The following is a 21,008-nucleotide window of genomic DNA, read 5'->3' as shown; positions in this document are numbered from 1 at the left end:
CGGAGAGCGGAGGACTCAGTATTTCTAATGCGCAATTCATTGTTCAGGTTATTATTCATGGGGCCGATGTGGGGCAGCAGTGGTATAAATATGCCAGTCTCTCACGTAGAATATCCCAAAATACAGGAAAGAGAATTCTCATCTCTTGAATAATACAGTTCACACTTCATTCAACTTCAGCTTAAGCTATAATAAAATGTCCTCCCCATTGAAGAGCGTTGCAGTTATCGGAGTACGTCCGCTCATTCCACCCATAACCTAGCTAACATTCCCCAGGCCGGCGGCAGCATCGGAACGATTGTTGTGAACGGATTGATTGAGTCCTCCCAGTTCACAATTACAGCCATTACCCGCTCGGAGAGTAAAGCGACATTCCCTGCGGGCGTGATCGTGCGCAAAACCAACTTCTCAGAGACCGACCTTGAAGCCGCCTTTAAGGGCAAGGACGCGGTAATTTCCACCGTCGGTTCGGCTGCCTTTAGCGATCAGAAAAAATATGTCGATGCCGCTGTGCGCGCTGGAGTCAAGCGGTTCATCCCGTCCGAGTTCTCCGCCAGTAGTCTGAACGCGGCTGTTCGGGGCCTCTTACCCCTTTTTGAGGTGAAGAAGGAACTTCTGGAGTATCTGAAGGCCAAGGAGGGAGAAGGTCTTACCTGGACTGGAATTTTTCCGTCCCTTTTATTTGACTGGGTACGTATACTTTTCTTCTACCTGGGAGGCAATCGGACTGATGAATGCGCACAGGGCCTTGGGAATGGATTCTTACAATTCGACATCCCTAATCGGAAAGCAACTATCTGGGACGGAGGAAGTAAGAGTTTTACTCTGACGAATGAGAAACAGCTTGCGCAGGCTGTGGTGTCAGTTTTGCAGTATCCGCAGGAGACACAAAACCAGAACATCAATATTGCGTCGGTGGAAACCACTCAGAATGAGATTCTCGCTGCTCTGGAGGAGGAAACCGGTGCTAAGTGGAGTGTGACAAGCACGACTACTGATGAGCAGGTTAGCGAGGCTCGGAAGAAACTTGGTGCAGGGGACTTTTCAGGGGCGTTTATGCTGGTTCGGGCTACAACTTATGCGAGTATCCCCGGGCTGCAGTCGAACTATGTCAAGGATCTAAACCTTAGCAATGACTTGTTGGGACTTGAATTGGAGAGCGTGAAGAAGACGGTCAAGCGTGTTGTGGGAAATTAGTACAGTGTTTGGGGGCTTGGTATCTAAGAGTTGTCCAGATGAATCCCAGAGGACTGAGTTGAATCTTTCCACTTACAGGATGGGCCAATTCTTATAGAGAACTATGGAAATATTATGAATATGCTCTCTGTTAATACAAGAACTCTCATACTTGAATTGCCATCATAGCAATTCTTCCATGCCATTCGCATCGTCTCCAACCTTAGCGGGAATAGTCGTATTCGTGCACATGGTAGGGACGATTCCATTGTAAGTATCATTCAGGAACCCCTTTGCCCCCGGCAACCCAGCGACCAATGCCTTTCTATGGTCCCCATCCTGCACACGAACATAAGTAATATTAGTCCCTGCAGCACAGTACTTCTTCACCAGGGCATCAGTATCCTCAATCGGAACCGAAACCTCATCATTTGTACCCTTCCAAACATATAGCGGGAAGTTTGGAATGCCATGGAATCCCATAACACCGATCGTATTTATCAAATCGGCCTGGTCATATACGATTCTATTTCCGTTGTCGAAAAACGATGAGATATTCGGGTGGCGGCCTCGAAAAGAGAACTCAAGTTGACTCGAGATTTTCTTTGTGCACTCTTGTCTGGGGGAATAGAAAGTTGATGCATATTCTGGTTTCAGATGACGACGTATATATATTGCAAAGCGATTAAATGCGTTTGCAATTCCATTGAACGCAGCAGTAATAAGCTCAGCATGATATGTCCCATCGATTGCAAAGAACGTCTTGGTGATATTCGTTGGCAAGCCGCCCATGGCAGCGGCGGAAATACGAATATCAGGAGCGTAGGAAGAGTGCAGCTCGCTGGCCCATTCAGTTGCCAAAGCACCACCAGAGTATCCTATCATTGTGATTGACGCTGCGGATGAAATTCCGGTGATGGAGCCTGATTTTGTCACAGCACGAAGTGAGTCCAGAACACTGTAGCCGGTCTGAGTTCCCACGCTAAAGGCGGCATTTACCCCTTCGTGGTCTGGTATATTCATGGGAATGCCTTGTGCCAGGAATGCAATGATCAGATGTCTCAGTTCGCCTAAAATTCCGTGGGAGCGGTGGGACGCGCCATCTTGGAGCCAGTAAGACGGAGAACAGTTGATATCAGGTGAATTGTAGGCGATTTGGTATGATAAGAGCCTGGTCAGGTTTGCGTCTGAGGGGATAATTATGGTCGTCACGGTATGGCTTGGATGGCCGTGGGCATTAGTGGTGCGGTAGAGGAGTTGATATGATGCCTGTATAGCTGGCGATGGAGATGTGAGGCCGAAGGTAATGTTACGAAATTTGAGTATAGTGCCTGGAATTGTAAACCGCCATGACAAATCCGAAGGGTTGTAAAATGGATCGAGACTTGGAGGAATAGGTGCGCTGGATCTGTGCAAAGATGAGGATGGAATACTGGACTGGTCGGCTAAAAGAAATAGGCCAAATGCAGCGCAGAATGCTTTTGAGAAGTGCATGACGATGAATTATTCCCAGTTTCAAAGGTACAGCAGTAGTATTATAAAAGTAAACGTTTTTTATAATTCAAATCTTCGACTGAAGCGTCACTGGTGGTGTATGCATTGCATTGTGTTTAATCCACATACCAAGATTTAAGGCTAGCGGCCAATAGATTCTGATTGATGGTCAGATGACCTTCTAATCAATATTATTACTCCCTTCACTGCCATATCTAAGGATCAAACCGCACAGGGTGTCGTGACTTACGTTGTAGAATCTACAATTTTAATAATTGGCAGCCTTACTTTTATTGTACCACAACGGCCCTTTTCATGTGTGATTAGTTAGGGAAATGCACTGTACCTAGTAAGAGTCAATAGTTGCCGGGTTAAGATTTGTTTGGAACAGGCAAAATTTAAATATAGCCATTTGAAAAGCAAAAAGCAAAATCTAGATCAATTCAGTTGTTATAGCCAATATCAATGTGTATGCTCAGAAAGACAGGTCCTGGTCCGTTGTCCAAAGTCTGCTGCGAGTCAGAGAGAAAATAGGAATGCTCAGGGAGTTCACGTCCATTCGTTCTGTTTTCCTTTATTTATAGTTTCCTGTTAGGCCTTTTCTTGGACTTTTTTTCTTTTTGTTTTTCTTTCCTTTTTCCTGTTTGTTTTTGGAACCAAATCTCCGTTCTTTTTATCAGTGGTGATTTTTTTTTCTCCTAAACCCAATTTCCTTACACCACTATGGGGTTCCAGGAGCGCACTGTTGTCTATGCTACTCCAGTCTGGGGACTTATAGATCAAAGTGATAGTTTGAAGAACGTTGAGATGGCAAAAAGCCATGAAAATGTAGCCTTAAACCAAGATCAAACAGTAACAGTTATCGGCGTTCACGGCAAAAAGTTAAAAAAAAAAAAAAAAGGCCGAATGGAAGACTAGCAAGCCAACATCAATAACGTCAAATAGCCAACAGGGATATCACACTGTGTCCTTAGCCTACCTGAGTTGATAAGAAGTGTTGGTTTGCATATGCTATCAAAGAACCATACCAATGTGGATGACAGCTGAAGGCAACGAATGGGAGCCCAACAAGATACGGAGTACGGAGTATATCCCAATAGTCTCAGGCAAGAAATCGACTTTAACCGACTAAAGTTAGCCCATGTGTCGATCAACCAGTGCCTCCGAAAGTGAACACCAACTAAGTCACGCCAATTGCTTCAGGTCCCCGCAACTACCCCTCTTTGGAAACAAAGAAGCCACTTTTACTATATTAGTATCTAGCAAGCTTGAAATTTTCTGTTGGGCGAACAGGGGATCGAGATTGAGCATTTCTGGGCTTGTCTCAACATGTCTCTCTCTGCGAATACTGTATTTGAGCTGGTGAATAGTCGTGGGTACTATACGAAAATTAAATATTCGAGAATAAATGGAAAGAAAGTTCAGGGTTCCTATACTATGTATGTACAGAATACACATAATATAGATATACTGAGTACTAACCTTGGGCTATAAATCAAGCCCCCAACAATTCTATACACCGCCGGGGTTCTCCTACTCCTTGGCTGCATTTTTGATTGTGGCGAGGGATTACCGGCCAACGTATAATAGGCCTCCAGGATTTGGAACCACCAAGTTCCAATTCAGTACATCTATCATGGACTATTGGCCCACATTGTCTCACCAGAACATGGGCATACCCTGGCTGCATTAAGGATTCATGCTTTGGCCCCTACTCCGTAGATCTGGATGTAACAGCGTTACTATCACTGTTTGTGTTCTAAAAGACCCACACATTTGTATATAAAGGCTGTCATCTCCCCCAAGAATCGATTTTTCCATCAAGCAACTACAGTCTTCCAATCTACAAAAAGAACAATAGTATGTTACTGTCTGGCTTAAAATCGGACTGGAATTATGGGCTCACGTTTCTTAGACCACCACCTCCACAAAAATACCAACATGCGTCTTACCGTAGTCGTCCTCTCTTTCATGGCTGCCATGGCAACTGCCTGCACTCCTAAGGGACTACCATGCGATCCTCAGACTCCCTGCTGCTCGAAGCTGTGCATGACCCAGGGCTCGCCCAGTGATCCTAACCCAAACGGAACTTGCGCTTAAGGATACTGGATTTCCATTTATGAGCGTGGATATTATATTGATATGCCACTTGAGGGGAGGAGGTTGAGGTTGACCTTTTTTGGCATGATGCGGTTATGTAATAACTTGCACACCTAGTTATATACCTGCATCAATTGACACCAATATAATTGAGTAGAATTAAAATTTAATTATACTAGTGCCCTTACTCTTCAGTATGGATGCGGCATCACAATATTGAGTAGCATATTGCTATGCGTTAGTAAATATAAAAACATTAATACTAACTTTTGTTATCACAAGTAGTCCGGAGTATCGTTAAATATTAACAAAAACTAGCAACGAAACAACAAGCCAGACCCATATAGACCAAGCATCTGTTCATACCAATCAAGCTTTACAAGTTAACTACGCCAAGGTAACCTCAACACACAGTCCCCGGGGACTTCCAAGCTGATTGGTAAACGATGTAGTGCATGGTGCGTTCTGCGGGACAAAAAACAGGTACCCGAAGGCGGGGAGTTCGATGTGATATTCTGTGGCCCAGGTTACTGGATTATAGCCACCGGAACAAGCGCAGTGGAAATCATTCCCCAGGACGACTGTGGGACGTGGCGACGTTGCATCGGTTGCGACCGGCCTGTGGGTCGCAGGTCGGACAATCAGGGAAGGCGGTGGATGTTGCGCTTGTTGTGGGGGGCGGGGTGGGGGAGAGGCGGGGTCGTTGTGCTGGGGATAGTTGAACTGGTGGTAGATCTGGAAGGAGGATGTTCTGGGATAAGACTAGAAGCAGAGCCAGAAGAAGAACTGGAGGTTTTACTGGGGGCAGAACTTAATGTAGAGCTAGGGATGAGACTGGATGTTGAGCTGGATGCCAAGCTCGAGATAGAACTTGAACTAGAGCTGGAACTAAATGTAGAGCTGATAACGGAGCTTGTAGTAGAGGTGATAGCATAACTGGTACTCCAAGTAGCTCTCACTGGTGGTAGAATTTGGTGATGTTGTTGTACTAGCCTCCGGAGTTGAACTTGTACCGGTGGAAATGAGAGTAGTAGTAACCTCATTTAAGGTGGATGTGAAGCTGGCTATGCTGATTGTAATAGAGGTTGATAGCTTGAGATAGAAGCAGAGGAAGTAGAGAAAGCAGAGGAAGCAGGTTGGCACGGCAGAAGAGCTAGTAAGACTGGTAAGGGGTAGTACTCTCGTACGGTGTAGTTGTTTCTGGCTCAGGAGTAGTGCTGGGATGAGGAACAGCCTCCGATGTCTGCTACAATAATCAGCAAAAACATAGTACTCTGGCGATCGTATTACTAGATTATTATAGAGCCACCACTACATACATCACAATCAGAAGATCCCAGCCAAGTATGATACTAAGTGTGTGTGGCAGGATCTGGTTCAGATTCGAGTAGGCCAGTTTCTAGGGGAAAGGGAATTAACATTTCATACAAAATTCCTGCTCAAAGCAGAAGAATAAACCAAAACATATTTAACATACTGAATTTGTAATGTACTAGTGATAACTGCTAGAGTACAAAACTGTACAATTGGTATAAACATTGCTAATATATAATTGCCTCAACTAAGTTAGCTTTAATTTCTGCACCACATTTTCTCTTTAATATATATAATTCGGGGACGAAGCCGCGTAATCGTTTGGTAAGTATGTAGCGATATCAAGGAAGCAAAAAATTATCGATACAGATAAGGCTAACCTTTTGACTTCTATAAGTAGGTTAAGCAATACCAGAGAACTGCCATAATTATATTCCACGGGTGTTCCAATCGGGGTCGTCCCTGGTAGCACTTTCCGCCCGGGTACCTGGCCGATCAATGTACAGAATCCAATGCCATAAATCACTTTAGTAAGATTAGCTGAACTTTAAATGGATGACATAACCCAATATACACCTATTGCGCAAGTTAAGTATAGATTATTTTAAGCGTGCCTATTATCGAGGCGCTGGTAAATTGTAGCGTACCGTTTTGGGAAGCTCTGATGCTACTATCAAGTATTCTTGCAGCATGGTACTCCCCGCTATTCTGTTACAAATAACACCCGATCTGATTGCGCTGCATTAAGTACATGTTATAACTAGTAGGGTTGGCTTGAAATAATTCATACTGAGGCAGCGTGGGAAACAAGGTCAATACACCGATTTCTACTGATGACAGGAGGTACTCTCATTTGTTATTTAGAACCCCCTCCCCTTAGAAGATACATGAGTTCCCGTATTCTTCGTTTTACTACGGGATAATGTAAGTCACTAAGTACGAGATTGTGGACGCGCTCATATTTCAAGAGCCCGCCATTTTGCTTGAGGACAATGAGCAGATTTTGGACCCTGTCGGGATGTTCAGACGTCATCCTAGACAGAAAACTGTCTCTAGGACGCTGATCCCTTTACCTTAGTAGCTAAGAACAATCAGCAGAGAACACAATGTAAATTGTACCCGTGGATATGTAGAATACAAGACTAGGAAGTATTTTGCTCCTAAGTTGCTTGAGAGCATTCACATTATGTAGGAACATCAAGGCTGGTGACCAGGCAGTAAAGTTGTGGAACATTCATGGAAGCAAGAGCAAAGACGATCAATTAGCTTCCTTTATAGATGCTCTAACGTATCGTCACAACCTTGCTTTCGAGTCGGTCTCCTTATTTAGGATAGTACCCCAGCGAGTTGATTGGGCCTTACGTAAATATTCATAATAGTTAATCACAAATGTCTCAATCCATTGTGTAACAGCCATTTCCGAATAAAGTTCTACACCGAGTCTGTATATAGTACGATATCTCATATTCCGATGGATAGATATATAGTACATATATTGATTATTGTTAAAGCGACATACTTATAATACTCTCTCAGCAGTCAATGTGTCATGGGATACGTCTATCAGAGACATCACCTGAGACTTTAGTTTACTTCATATCTAATACCACAGCGAGTAAAAATCTAGAGGAAAAGAACGTAAGGTAGCATGCGTATGATATCATATTCAATAGGGCAAAGGCTAACCCGAGGAACACTGCATTACTGCTGATAAGCATCCCTACAGCAATATCCAGTGCACGCAATACATAATTCGCCTGTTGGGTGGCGTGATATTCGACTTATTGCAACTAGTTCTGCTTCCATTATGTGGGAAACCAGGCAAGATTCCTTTCTCAATTTAACCATTTGTATGGAATAAAATATACTAGAACCTGTTTTTAAAAAGTTTTTGTTTCAACAGCCCATCTAGCATTTAGTTATGGAAAGTGAACTGTACCTCTAGCATTAGGCGCTTTCAACATCTCCGCAAATTGAACTCCAGCCACCAACGAATTTTGGAGGTGGAAATGGAAACCACGTCATCGGACGAGTGCTAGGGCAATAAAATTCCCACCAGAAGTGGGAAAGCAGCAAACTAAGAGCTTACTTACATGCGCTAGCACGATAGTCGACTGATCATTCGGTAGCGTCATCCAACTACACGCACGCCATTTATAAGCAAATTCCAATGTGCGGGGAACAGAGGCTGGTGTAGCAATCAGTATGATCGTGTCTGTTCTACTATTTCAATAGGATCCCTCAGATTGTTTCGGTAGATTTTATATTATTTGCATTCGTACACCGCAGAGCACTCGTTGGCAAAATACTTTATGGACGAGAAGCATTTGCAGAGAGATATTGCCTGGAAAAGGCACAGAAGTGGTTTAAGCCCAAGACACTGTATAATCATTTCATTGATATTACTCTGTTATGTATTTATCTTTACCCACCCATCAGCCCTTTTCGCGCCCCAGAGCAAATCAAGGTTCCTCGAATACGATGGAGAGCTGATAAAATGGGAACCATGTGGAGCTCTGAATAGCAAGCCACTCGAATGCAGCAGTATCGATGTCCCTATAGATCATTTCGACCTCAAAAACTCGGGAGATAAGACCTTCACCATCCCACTCATCCGTCTCCGCGGTAGGAGCGCAACTCAGAACCTCATCCTGAATCCCGGCGGTCCCGGAGGAGGTGGCTTCGATCTCATCTACCGTCTAGGCGAGCAACTGAACACAATAGTTGGTGAGGGCTTCCATCTGCTCTCGTTTGATCCGCGCGGTGTCAATAGCTCCACACCACTAGCTTCTTGTTACCCTGATGGGAAGACGCGACAGGAGCTGTCCCGTGTGAGATTCCACGATGTTGTAGTCAATAGTCCAGAACTCTACGCATGGACTCAGAATTTTGTCAGGGCTTGTTCTGATACGATGGGCGAGTATGCAAAGTATATCAACACTCCACAGACAGCAGCGGACATGAACAGCATTCTGAATGCGCTTGGTCAGAAAGATATGGCCTATTGGGGATTCAGCTACGGTACCTTACTGGGCCAGACATACTCAGGACTATTCCCTGAGCGTTCTAAACGGGTCGTCATTGATGGTGTGGTGGATCAATTCGAATGGTACGAAGGTCTCTACGAAGCGGAGGCATTGGTTGATACAGATGCCGTCCTTGATGGCTTCTTTGACGAGTGTATTAAGGCGGGTGTCGACAACTGCTCTCTGGCTTCTCTGGCAACAACTACTGAGGAGTTGCGCGACACCGTCCTTTCGTATATGAGGACGCTTCGGGAACAGCCTATCAGTGTTTATGTGAATAATACTTTCTACGGGGTACTGGATTATGACAAAGTCTGGTACAATGGTGTTTTCCCGGCCTTGAATAAGCCCGTGTTGTGGACGTCTCTTGCAGAAATTTTGTACAACCTCATGCAAGGAAACGCCACAGACGCTTTCTTTGCCTACAGGAATGAAAATTCCTGGCAGCACGAGGCCAGCGAATTTGTCACCCTCAACGATGGAGTTACGGGCCCGGACCACTGGCCCCAGGACAGACAATCGCTCCTTGATAGGATCGTTCCCTTGGTCAATCAGAGTCTGTTCGGTGCCAGCCTGAACAAAATGTACTATATGAGACAGCAATGGACTGTGCCAAGAACACATCCATACGTACCGCGCAAGGGGGTCAAGACGGCTCATCCACTCCTGATTCTCACGACTACTTACGATCCGGTGTGTCCTCTCATGTCTGCCCGCTCGGCAAACTTGGCATTCGATGGCTCACAGATCGTTGAGATAAAAGGGTACGGCCACTGCTCGCCCGTAGTGACGTCGGTATGTGCTACGAAGTATTTACGCGAGTTTCTTTACGAAGGCAAGTTGCCTGAGACATATACCCAGTGCGAGGTCGATTCTCCGTACTTTGCTAGGATAACGGAGAGTAGTAGTGGATTTGCCCAGAAACGTTTTGAGGATCCGGAAGAAGAGAGAATTCATCTTGCCCAACTGGAGCTCGCGAGGAAATGGAGCCAGCTTTGGTTGATATAGAACTTTTTCACCAAATTGGCCGTATTGGAATATCCCCCCATCTGATAGATACATCAACGCAGATTGTTATTAGAAATAAGCATTATCCATTCATGACATCTGGCCAACACATGAAGATACTAAGCTACCGTTCTTCGACCCGTCTAGTAGCCCTTTTATCACAATTTCAAGGCGAGCAATACCCTCAACTAAATACGATTCATCCACCCACATAAAACAAAGCCTTAGTCTTCGATGAAGAAACTCTGGTATCCGGTTCCCAGGAACTGCAAAAACCGGCCCATCTCCCAGAATTAGATTCTCTTTCTTTGCAGCTTCACACACCTCCGTGCTATTCAACGGCGAAGGCAGACTAAGCCAGACAAAAAACCCGCCTGTGAGCAAGGTTCCCTCTGGGTCTGGCTGTAATGTTACTCCAAGTGGCGACAGGCGCTTTTTGATTGCGGTTGTAATGGCTACGAATCGTCGAGCACATGCTGGAATGACTGTATCCTCAATATGGGTTATTAGAGTCCCGTTTTCGAGCAGTTGGTTGATAAATGTAGACATTAATTGACACGGAGCACCACCAGAGATGTTTGATCCGCTGTTGCTCATTAGACCGGCTCACTAAAGAAAGAAAGAATTGGGAAGGAAACATATATGCCATACCATTGAGACAATCCATATACTAAAGCACCTGCTGCCTCTGCCCATCCCACACGACACCCTGGGCATATCAGCTTGCTAAACGATCCGTTGCTCACGGAATTTCCGAATGGGGCTTGAAAACCGTCAAGACGTCTGTCCAGGTCGACAATACGTGGTGGCAGCCTTTGAGATGATGAATCACCGGCGGACAACAAGTCGTAGACGTCGTCGCTGACTATTAGGGCATTGTGCCTACGCGCTACTCGAATGAGCTCCTCCCGACGAGAAAGCGTCATCGTCGTCCCGGTTGGATTGGCATGTGTCGGAACGCAGTATATGATGTGTTGGTAGATTTTTCTGTACGGTCGAGGTGGTTTTGAAATTGACTAAATTATCAGTATACCATGGGATAGAAAGCATCTTGAATTCATCACACCTCATGTGGTCCACCTTCCGTAGGTGAGTCCTTCTCTCCTCGTGATAGTTCCTTCTCGAGTGTCTCCACATCCATCCCATCCATGTCCTCCGGTATGGCCCTCAAATGGTCATAGAATCCCGCATCTTCAAATATCTGAAACACAAGATGATAAGTCGGCTGGGGAAGCCATATCGCCTTTGTTTGTACCGGATCGGCGAACACCTGCAGCAGACAGGCGAGATTTTGGCTCGCGCCACCGGTGATGCAGATTCGACTGGCAACAACCGGCTCCACTGGTTCGTAGACCTCTGTCAGCCATTTGGCAATATTCTCCCGCAGTGGCAAGTATCCCTCCTCCGGACCGTAGTCGCATCCTGGTTCTGAGATCTTAGGGTCCAATAGAGCGACTGCTGCTGCATCTTTGAGAAGGTTAGTAGGGACTAGACCCGGTGCAGGAGAGCCTTTGTAGAGATCTATTTCGTTTTTAGAAGACATGGCAGGTTTGTATTCGAGTGCACATCTGTGTGCTGGCGTTTGGGGTCGTCGCTGACTTAATAGTGACGATTGTTCCCGAAATGGAAATCGACGCGATCCGGCCAATCACGTCGCAGGTAAGAATATTTACCACATTTTAGTTGGATAATTGTCAGAAGTATTGGTGCAATTCTATATTGGCCCGAATATTCTCTGAATTCATTGTGATGTGTATTGTCATTACCCCTCTTCTTCTGGAGGCATAGCATATATAGCCATGTCACTATTACTTCACGTGATGTCCCAATATGGATCGGCTTTACTCTGTCAATAGTTGAAGTATTTTTTTATATATTTATTAAATTGTAATTCACATTCAGTCTCAGTTCTAGCCGGGGCAATTCTTCTACCTTTGCCTAAATAAATGCCCCAGTATCCAGTACGATAGCCCTCTGAAATGCGTTTACTGGATTTGTATAAAGCACGTTGATATCTCATAAATGAAAGCGTTATTGTACTCCCAGAACCATCTCTTTTGCATACCACCTTATAAATACGCCAATTTAATACTCCGAGTCATTTCCTCCGCATGGGTCTTCTCTAATGGAGACTCCTTCTCAACCGATCGAATCATCCCTCCGTGTTTCACGGATTGGGGATTAATGCTAAGCTCACACGGGGAACGATGGCTGACGCCTTTCTCATCTCTCACGGGTTTGGAGTTTTTGAGAACATTGTTGCTCCTCTCAAGTGTAGCTTCACCGCTTTCGAGAACATTTTGCAGATCACGGAATGCCAGCTCCTGTTAAGGTTAGGATAGTGATGAAATTGCACATATATGAGCGCAATCCCCTAGTTTGTAAGCGATCAACCTAAAAATAATCACCCTTACCCTTGCATTTATGATGGAATCGCAAAGATACGCCCCACAATCTCGTGAATTCTTTAGCCGATTAAAGAGGTTCATATATCTTTAAGGAATAAATTTATCATCCGGAACCTTTATGAGGATTCAATAATTATTTCAGCACCTTAATATTGAAATGTGTTTATGCCATATCTCTGCACTAGGATGGAAGTTATGTTTGACACTTGAGCGAGCAGTAGAATGCTGATGGTCTCGAAGCCCGTCAGCCAATTAAGCAAAGAGAATTCTGCTAGCCCTGCACTATACTCTGTAGAGGAGAGTATAATTCCTCCCCATTGCATGGAATATTTCATGGTCAGTCATTGGATGCTGCTCATGCTGAAACCAACGATCGCCGAAACAAGTTAAGCGCCATTGGTCTCACGTCATTCTTGGCTCGATCCTTCTCACAAGGAGTTTACAGGTTAAGTCCATCTAAGGCCGAGCAACTTATCTCCATCCCGCTTGATGGGAGTATTTATAACTTGAATTGCCAGTAAGTATAGAAATGTCAATATATACACATATTCTCCCGCTATACCTTCCTTCTTCGCATACATACACATCCGTATACAGAAATGGCTCCATTAGTCTGGCTTATCACCGGTAGCTCATCGGGCTTCGGGTATAGCCTGTCCCTGTATGCGCTAGCCGCCGGTCACCACGTAGTCGCCACAGTACGAAGTACCTCCAAATCATCCGATGCAGTACAAATAATCCAGTCCAAAGGTGGAAAGGTTATTGAACTCGACGTAACAAAGGCAGATACCGTGCCTGATGCAGTGAAACTAGCTGAGAGTTTCTACGGCAGGATCGATATCTTGGTAAACAACGCAGGATACTCGCTACTAGGGGCAATCGAGGATACAAAGTACGTGGTTTCGGTTAACGATCCCTGATCTCAGAACTGACAGGCTGGATACAGAGATGAGGAGAATTATGCCCAGTTTGAAACCAACTTCTTTGGCCCTTTAAGACTCATTCGTTCTGTTCTGCCGTTCATGCGTTTGCGCAAAAGCGGAACGATTGTGAACGTCACTAGTATAGCCGGACAGGATGGGATCCAATCAGTAGGGTTGTACGCAGCTAGCAAGTTCGCGCTAGAGGGGTTGTCGGAATCATTGGCCCGAGAGGTATCGCAATTTAATATCTCTGTACTCATCGTTGAACCTGGGGCATTCCGGACGAATTTCCTATCGGCAAGGCTGAAGACTGAAACCCCACTGTCGGAAGCCTACCAGGGTGGCCCTGTAGCGGCAGCACTCGAAATGTTCGACTCGGCACAAGGGAAACAGAGAGGGGATCCGGAGAAAGCAGTGGCTAGAATCTTTGGAGCTGTGACGGGAGAGGGCGTGGCTGGAGAGCTTAAGGGAAAGGTCTTGAGGCTGCCTCTGGGTCCAGACTGTGTACAGCGGATAGAAGGGAAGTTGAAGAGCCTAACTGATGACTTGGATAATGCGCGTGAGGTGGCCTTGAGTACTGATTGTGACAACTGAGTGTGAATTTGAGAAAAAAGAGATAAAATAATGAAACCCCTGCTTGCAGGATAAAAACACTTAGAGTTAGATGACGTTTTAACAATTTGCCTCATAGGTCGTTGCTGATGAGTATACCATGCAATCCTAACAACGGCGTGCAGTTCTATGGATTCCATTGAAACACTAGTTGCCGAAGGGGCTAATTAATTACATGTCAAATAATATGGCCGTTGGTGGACCAGAATTATGTGAGTAGATCGGGGTGAACCCCGTGGAGCACACAACAAAATAATCAATCAAGAATAACCAAGAAGAGAATAATCAAGAAGAGAATAATCAAGAAGAGCCCAACCAGCTCAATTCATTCAAATTAAGACCTTTTTACCAATCGTACTCTATTTCCTCTTCGCGACTAGCTGTATATCTGACATTACACCGCTTTCAAAGCTGGCTGTAGCGTCTTGCTTTCTATATGAGAAAGTCTCTCCTTTTCAACGGAGACCAATAATACAGATAACTAGAACTTATTTCTAAATATTAATACTAGTATTGTAGATATATCTAGCCCATGGGCTCTATATAGACTATCTAAGTTTAACTTATACCTCTATGTCTAGCAGAGTTCTATTTATCTCGTGCTCATTTTCCCATTCACTTATAATAAGATATATTTTTTTGTGCAGTCTGAGCCGAGCTCGTTTAGTCATAAAATAACTACACAAATTTTTATATAAAATCAAGACTATCTAATGCTGTGGTGCATATGCAGCAAGTTGCATCATTGGCTTGGCAACAAATCTAAATACCTAAAGTGGGATTAAGCTCCGAACCCCCAAGAATAGATCTTAAGGTATAAGTGCAGAAAGTATTAGCTCAGTCGACAAAATCCTTAGAGATCTATTACTAAACAGTCACTTTTCAACCCCCCAATTCATATCCAAATCTGGAGCAGTTTGGAGGAATTTCCCCGGGCTCCAGATTTCCTATTATGAACACCGAAACTGCTCTTCGCCGCGCAGGCCCACATAGACCCTCAGCTTAACCTGTTAAGAGTAAATTTTCGGCTACACTCGGGGCAAAACGAACTATAAAGCGTATTTGCGGAGACAATGTCCACAATACCCCATATTTGCACATTTATTTACGTAGTTGATATGTGTCTTTTCTTCGAACGTGGCGAATACTCAGCGGTCTTTTCAAATCATTTTCCAGTTCCACGTCCTTCCGCTCCTATCTCCGCTTTTCCGCGGATCCCCTCAAATTCCGAGCTGGATACGAAATCAATTGCCGTGATGAATCGTACCGTGCCTTCCAAATGATTTCTAATTCCTTGTTCTTCCTTTGTTTGTCCTGTTATTTCTCTCCTGTTTACTCATTCTTGTTTTTCTGAGCCCTCTCTGAGCGAGTCTAGGGAGATATTCATTACTCGATATAGACTGGGACACTACAACTACCACAACAAACGATGACGCAAGACGACAATGCTCTCAATTACCAACATACAGATATTGTTCATGAATCCACGTTGGAAGACCTGGATCTAGAAAGAAAAAATGAAAAATCAAACCTGGAAGAGTTCGATACTTTTGGTGATGAGGAATTTGCAGAAGTCAAATACAAAGTCTTAAATTGGTGGCAAGTCAAAAACCCTCAGGCTACAATTACTCCGTTAAAGACGACTTAAGCATAGAAGCAATATGGAATACAAAGTGGAATATCGGCTAATTTGCTACTATTAATCTAGGCAAACAAGCATGCGTACGCTTTACCCTACACCCGAGACGTAATATAGATGACACGACGCTTATTTCCAGCCCAGTCATGATTGCAGAAACAGTTTCTCTGGGAATTCTATCCTTACCAGCTGTTCTCGCCGCAATAGGGATAGTTCCGTATGTATTCTCCGGCATTCCTGCATCTTGTCAGCTCCTAACAACTATTCCAGTGCTGTTATACTTATTATTGGGCTTGGCGCCATTGCCACCTACACAGGGTATAGTATTGGACAGTTCAAATGGCGATATCCCCATGTCCATAGTATGGGCGACGCAGGCGGTGTCATGGCCGGGGTATTTGGGCGTGAGCTGCTGGGCACTGGCCAATTACTCATCCTAATCTTCATCATGGCCAGCCATATACTCACATTTACGGTGGCCATGAATACAATAACCGAGCATGGGACATGCACAATCGTGTTCGGTGTCATTGGTCTGGTAATCTCCTTCTTGTGTTGCTTGCCTCGTACGTCTGGAAATATGGCATACCTTTCGGTTGCCTGTAAGTACTATCCGTCTGATTGTCCCGCACCGGATCAATTATCCTAATTGTTTCTGCTAGCATTTATCAGCATCTTTATCGCCGTCATGATCGCGATGATTGGAGTTGGAATTGAGCGACCTGGTAACCAACATGTGGATGCAACGATTCAGACTGACCTGTATCACGCATTTTTAGCTGTGTGCAATATTGTGTTCGCATATGGTTCGTTTCTCTCTCGATCTTGCATCTTTTGCACGACTGATAAAGGTCTTATAGCGGCGCATGCGGCCTTCTTTGGCTTTATGTCTGAAATGAAGGATCCCAAGGAGTTCCCCAAATCTCTTTTATTACTGCAGGCCGTAGAAATCTCCCTCTATGTCATTACTGCAATTGTTATCTATCGATATGCCGGTTCCGATGTCACATCTCCGGCCCTTGGTTCTGCTAGTCCGGTCGTGCGCAAAGTGGCCTACGGTATTGCGCTTCCAACCGTGAGCTATACCCTTGCACAAATTCGTCAGCATGTCCTTTTTTCTAACATACTGGGGAGTAGATTATTATTGCAGGCGTGGTCAATGGCCACGTCGCTATGAAATATGTATATGTTCGCATATTCCGAAATAGTGATCGAATGCATAAACGGGATTTCGTCGCTGTTGGTTCATGGATTGTCATTGGCGCAGTCCTATGGATAATTGCTTGGGTGATTGCATCGGCCATTCCTGTTTTCCAAAACCTCCTTAGCTTAGTGGTATGTTCATTTCCATTTATAATTGAAAAACGTGCTAATACCCATGCAAAGGCGGCATTGCTATCAAGTTGGCTTAGTTGTGAGTGATTCCTTTTTATTATCTGCTAGCTTTCTAGTGTAGTTGGACATGCTAATTATAGCCATAATAGTCGGGATGGGTCCCATCTTCTGGCTGTATCTTAATAGAGGCCAATACCTCTCGTCGGTGACAAGAGGGATGCTGACAATTCTTAATATTGTACTTATTGGCATAGCTGCAACCATAGTAAGTGGAAAGTTCACTCATCGCACTCTCTCATAGTCCAAAGTGACTATCTATGCATCTTAAACATCTAACATTAAATAGTGCGGACTCGGACTGTATGTATCTGGGAAAGCGCTCCACGACAACCCTAGCAGCGCCAGTTTCTCCTGTGGAAACAACGCATAGAGAACATTCTTACCTCCCCTCATCATATGACAAATTCAGATAACGGAGTTGCATTTTGAAGCCTAAATTTTAAGATTATTCTGGTTTAGAAAATATTCGGAGTTGTATATAAATTGGGAAGGGTTTGGCACCAAGGTAGAATACAGACACCATCAATAGACATAGACATCTTGGGAATTATTGGATACTATTTCGACTGAGACATCCTATGGCCCGCATCCATTGCCAAACAGTGGATAAGTTATGCTATACATATACCTAATTAGTCAAGTTACCTTATGTAATGACTAAGCAGTCGCCAAAGTTGATGCCTCAGGTTATAATGTCCTATCTCTTCGCGAGGCAAACTTTCAGCGGATTATATACCTGTTTTCACATCATTCTATTTTATCGCTGCAGCCCTTACGTCAACGGCACAGTTAGTTAAATCTTATTTAATTACCTGACAGCAAGCTACAACGCATAATCCGTCTTCTGGGATCACTTTTGGACTCCTGTCAACTCATAGCCGACTATTTCCGATCAGTCCCGAGGTACACGAAGGGCGGGAAGTACGACTACATCCTGAAAATGCGCTCAAGTTTGTCCTGTGCTTTTTGTCGGTTAGTTGGACCTTCTTCATCAGTAAATCTCTGTCCAATGGCGGTTTGAACTGGTACATGTTAATAATAACTTGCACACTCAGGAAATCAAAGATCAAATGCGTCAATTCAGGAGTCCCACCATGTCAGAAGTGTCTGAGATCGGAAATCTCAGGGTGTGTGCTCACTAGGCCGCAACATGTTAAGACAAGAAATTCCAGGCGACGAGCTGGTCCAAATTCGTCTCTCCAAACCGATAGGAGCCAACAATCAATTTCCGAAAGCCAATCGCGGGCGAGATCACCAACGGGACAACAAGATGCGAGACCAAGCTTAGAAAATAGTAGAGTCTCTGGAAGCTGGGATAAGTGCCAGATCGACGAGCACATTGCTAATCTTCCAATTAGCGTGATTCTCAAATCACTGAATATCTTTTCTAACAAGTTTCCTGAATTGGGAATACTCCATGTGCCAACCTTTACGCGAGAGTTTCAGACCACACAGTCTAAAGAAATCAAGACCTTGCTTGGCGCAATCTTAGTAGTAACAAAGCTGCAAGGACGGCTGGTTAATCCTGCATGGGATGACGATTTGTTGTCCACTGATCAATATGCTTTCTATACTAGGGAAATGCTTTCCCAACTAATGCTTGAGCCTCCAAAAATCCAGGTCGTACAGGCACTCCTTATTATGACCCTGCATGAATGGGGAACTCGGAATTTCCACAAAGCGTGGGTATACTGTGGTAAGTTAGCTTTAATCAATGGGCTGAACAACGAGTCTAAACTCCTGCAGGGATTGCGATACGGATAATGCAAGCTATTCATAGTTTGCGAGTGGCTCCATATCCGCTTGACACCTCACCAGTTACCGAAAATGATGTCGTGTCATTCGCTATTGAAAATAGATCCTTCTGGGCATGTTTTATCATGGACCGTATGGTTAGCTCAGGAACGTACAATCCGCCTATGCTTCCGATATCAGAAATGGAAAAGTTAGGCATCATGCGACCACTAAGCACCGTCGAGTTCGCGTTTGGAGCAGACCTAGCCTCGAAACCCGTTGGAATTGAGGAAAGCCTCATGCGATCAGAAAAACAATCTACAGGGCTTTTAGACATCACCCAAAGTTTTGAGATACTGGTTTCTGGCTTCGATATATGGGCTCAGGTGATGACGTTTATTTTCAACGATGGACGTCGTGCTCCTGGAATGTGTGCACCGCAAAATTGCCCGTGGGTGTCTGGATCCCCGTGGTCACGGACGAGAGTTGAATTGGAAAAATGGAGAGCGAGCCAACATCATAGGCTTCACTATCCGAGTAACAGCGTCGCAATCCACATGACCCTAGGATATGGAGAGTCGTTTATATACTCAAATTTGCTTTACTTCCTCAGGTACCGCGGTCAACTGGATGCGACCGGCATTGGTTTAGCTAACCGGAATATGCAGTACTCTCATGCTTCACCGTGAATATTTCCCATTCCTACCGACGTCAGAATCGGCACCACGAGGCCCAATTGACCACCCGATGCTTGAAGCAGAAGCACCGGCCGGCTGGTGGGAGCAAAGTGCAGGGGAGCTGTTTGGCGCTGCAGAAAACATTGCTTGCTTACTCCATGAAGCTTCAGAATGTGGTGTCAACTTGTATACGCCATTCATCGGGTTCTGTGCCTTCTCGGCGGCCTACATGAATATCTATGTTTACTCTTTCCCACAAATGAATCTCAACCGCAGCTCAAGCTCACGAGCCGAACAGCTCTTGAATTACTGTCTCACCTATCTTGAAGAATTTCGAAAAGTATGGAAGCTTGGTGATGCCTGGGTATGACTTACATCTATTTGTGATATAGGAGGATAGACTCGTGCTAACATAATACAGCTTACAACTATTGAGCATGGTTCTCTGCTGTATCAGCGAGCTGTGTCTGACCGACGACGGTATCAGGGGAAGTCAAGAGCTGATTTTGACGTCCTCCATCAATCAATTCATGAGTTTCGTATTGTCGACAGATCGCGTCAATATATCCAGGAGATTGAAGGCGCTGAGCAAACGTCGGGACCTTCTAAAAGCAGCCCTCCCTCACACCCAATGGATTCTCGGAATAACGAGATTGATATTGACATGCCACTTGGACAACTATTGGTAGAGGCGAGCAGCTTTGCACACGATCAAGGTGCTTGGTGCCACTGGTGGCCATCACTTGAAGAGGTAGACCTGGCATTGACAGCTGAATGACACGTATACGGGGGATCATAGACTTAACTGAAATGACATATATTCATTAGATATAATATGCAGATATTTGCGTACCCCCAGCGGTAGTTCCCGAACTTTGTCGAACAGTATGGAGTGTTCATTTATATTCTGACAAAAAAGCTATTTAGCCTATTCATACGACTTTCCGTTATGCGAATTACCCGTCACCTCTGACCTATAACCGCCTTCGCGGTACTGTACGGGTATTTAGAATTAAGAAACGCAATAAAACCCGAGAACCGAGGATCGGAGCTGAACCTTACCGCAAGATCCTAAGCTATTTCAACACAATTAACCACAACAAATGCTTAACATGACGGGCACATGCAGGGTACATATGATCCACTACCTACTGTGCGGGACAAAATGTGGGTGGATTGATCCTTCAGTCAACTGCGATTTGTACGGTGACTCAGGTTGAGGCTTTCCCGATAATCCGGAAACCGACAGTCGGGTTTCGGCTTTGATATGGCACGCCTTGAGAACCGATCAAGAATCTTGTATATGCATAGTTCCGAAAATCTCGTTTACGATTTAGTAAGTGCCCACTCAGAAAGTATCTTTCTTTAGAATTGCATTTAGCCTCCATTTTCGACAGGGATTGCTGTATTTATCCAGTCGCTGAATCACAAAATCCAAGGATTGATCAGCTGCGCAGTGTATTTTACAAGCAAGAAGCAAGAAAACAGCCACACAGCATTGC

At 44.7% G+C, this 21,008-nt stretch overlaps 6 protein-coding genes across 6 annotated transcripts; 4 read left to right on the top strand and 2 right to left on the bottom strand.

Moving 5' to 3' along the window:
* Positions 1-196: 196 nt before the first annotated feature.
* On the top strand, positions 197-1,197 carry ATNIH1004_003036 (aromatic alcohol reductase; the record flags this gene model as incomplete). The annotated part of the gene is made up of 3 exons (XM_033567718.1): positions 197-232; positions 277-690; positions 745-1,197. The coding sequence occupies 3 exons, from the start codon at positions 197-199 to the stop codon at positions 1,195-1,197; spliced, it is 903 nt and encodes a 300-aa protein (XP_033429713.1).
* A 162-nt stretch (positions 1,198-1,359) lies between these two features.
* Positions 1,360-2,670, bottom strand: ATNIH1004_003035 (uncharacterized protein; the record flags this gene model as incomplete). The annotated part of the gene is made up of 1 exon (XM_033567717.1): positions 1,360-2,670. The coding sequence occupies one exon, from the start codon at positions 2,668-2,670 to the stop codon at positions 1,360-1,362; it is 1,311 nt and encodes a 436-aa protein (XP_033429712.1).
* A 5,726-nt stretch (positions 2,671-8,396) lies between these two features.
* On the top strand, positions 8,397-10,118 carry ATNIH1004_003034 (uncharacterized protein; the record flags this gene model as incomplete). The annotated part of the gene is made up of 2 exons (XM_033567716.1): positions 8,397-8,445; positions 8,524-10,118. The coding sequence occupies 2 exons, from the start codon at positions 8,397-8,399 to the stop codon at positions 10,116-10,118; spliced, it is 1,644 nt and encodes a 547-aa protein (XP_033429711.1).
* A 224-nt stretch (positions 10,119-10,342) lies between these two features.
* On the bottom strand, positions 10,343-11,661 carry ATNIH1004_003033 (uncharacterized protein; the record flags this gene model as incomplete). Its single annotated transcript, XM_033567715.1, has 4 exons — positions 10,343-10,402; positions 10,443-10,704; positions 10,770-11,134; positions 11,185-11,661. 4 exons carry the CDS (start codon positions 11,659-11,661, stop codon positions 10,343-10,345), a joined length of 1,164 nt encoding a protein of 387 aa, XP_033429710.1.
* A 1,464-nt stretch (positions 11,662-13,125) lies between these two features.
* Positions 13,126-14,043, top strand: ATNIH1004_003032 (putative short chain oxidoreductase/dehydrogenase; the record flags this gene model as incomplete). The annotated part of the gene is made up of 2 exons (XM_033567714.1): positions 13,126-13,418; positions 13,473-14,043. 2 exons carry the CDS (start codon positions 13,126-13,128, stop codon positions 14,041-14,043), a joined length of 864 nt encoding a protein of 287 aa, XP_033429709.1.
* Positions 14,044-15,846: 1,803 nt separating this feature from the next.
* ATNIH1004_003031 (uncharacterized protein) lies at positions 15,847-20,284 on the top strand (the record flags this gene model as incomplete). Its single annotated transcript, XM_033567713.1, has 12 exons — positions 15,847-15,917; positions 15,971-16,302; positions 16,363-16,506; positions 16,561-16,775; positions 16,838-17,035; positions 17,087-17,114; positions 17,185-17,300; positions 17,382-17,395; positions 18,454-18,791; positions 18,842-19,259; positions 19,498-19,870; positions 19,928-20,284. The coding sequence occupies 12 exons, from the start codon at positions 15,847-15,849 to the stop codon at positions 20,282-20,284; spliced, it is 2,604 nt and encodes an 867-aa protein (XP_033429708.1).
* Positions 20,285-21,008: the final 724 nt, after the last annotated feature.

This window comes from Aspergillus tanneri, assembly GCF_003426965.1.
Source record: "Aspergillus tanneri strain NIH1004 chromosome Unknown AapTan_1_pilon_pilon_pilon, whole genome shotgun sequence".
Taxonomy (NCBI): Eukaryota; Fungi; Ascomycota; class Eurotiomycetes; order Eurotiales; family Aspergillaceae; genus Aspergillus; species Aspergillus tanneri.
Note: the sequence above shows the minus strand (reverse complement) of the source record. Positions and strands in the feature narration are given on the sequence as shown.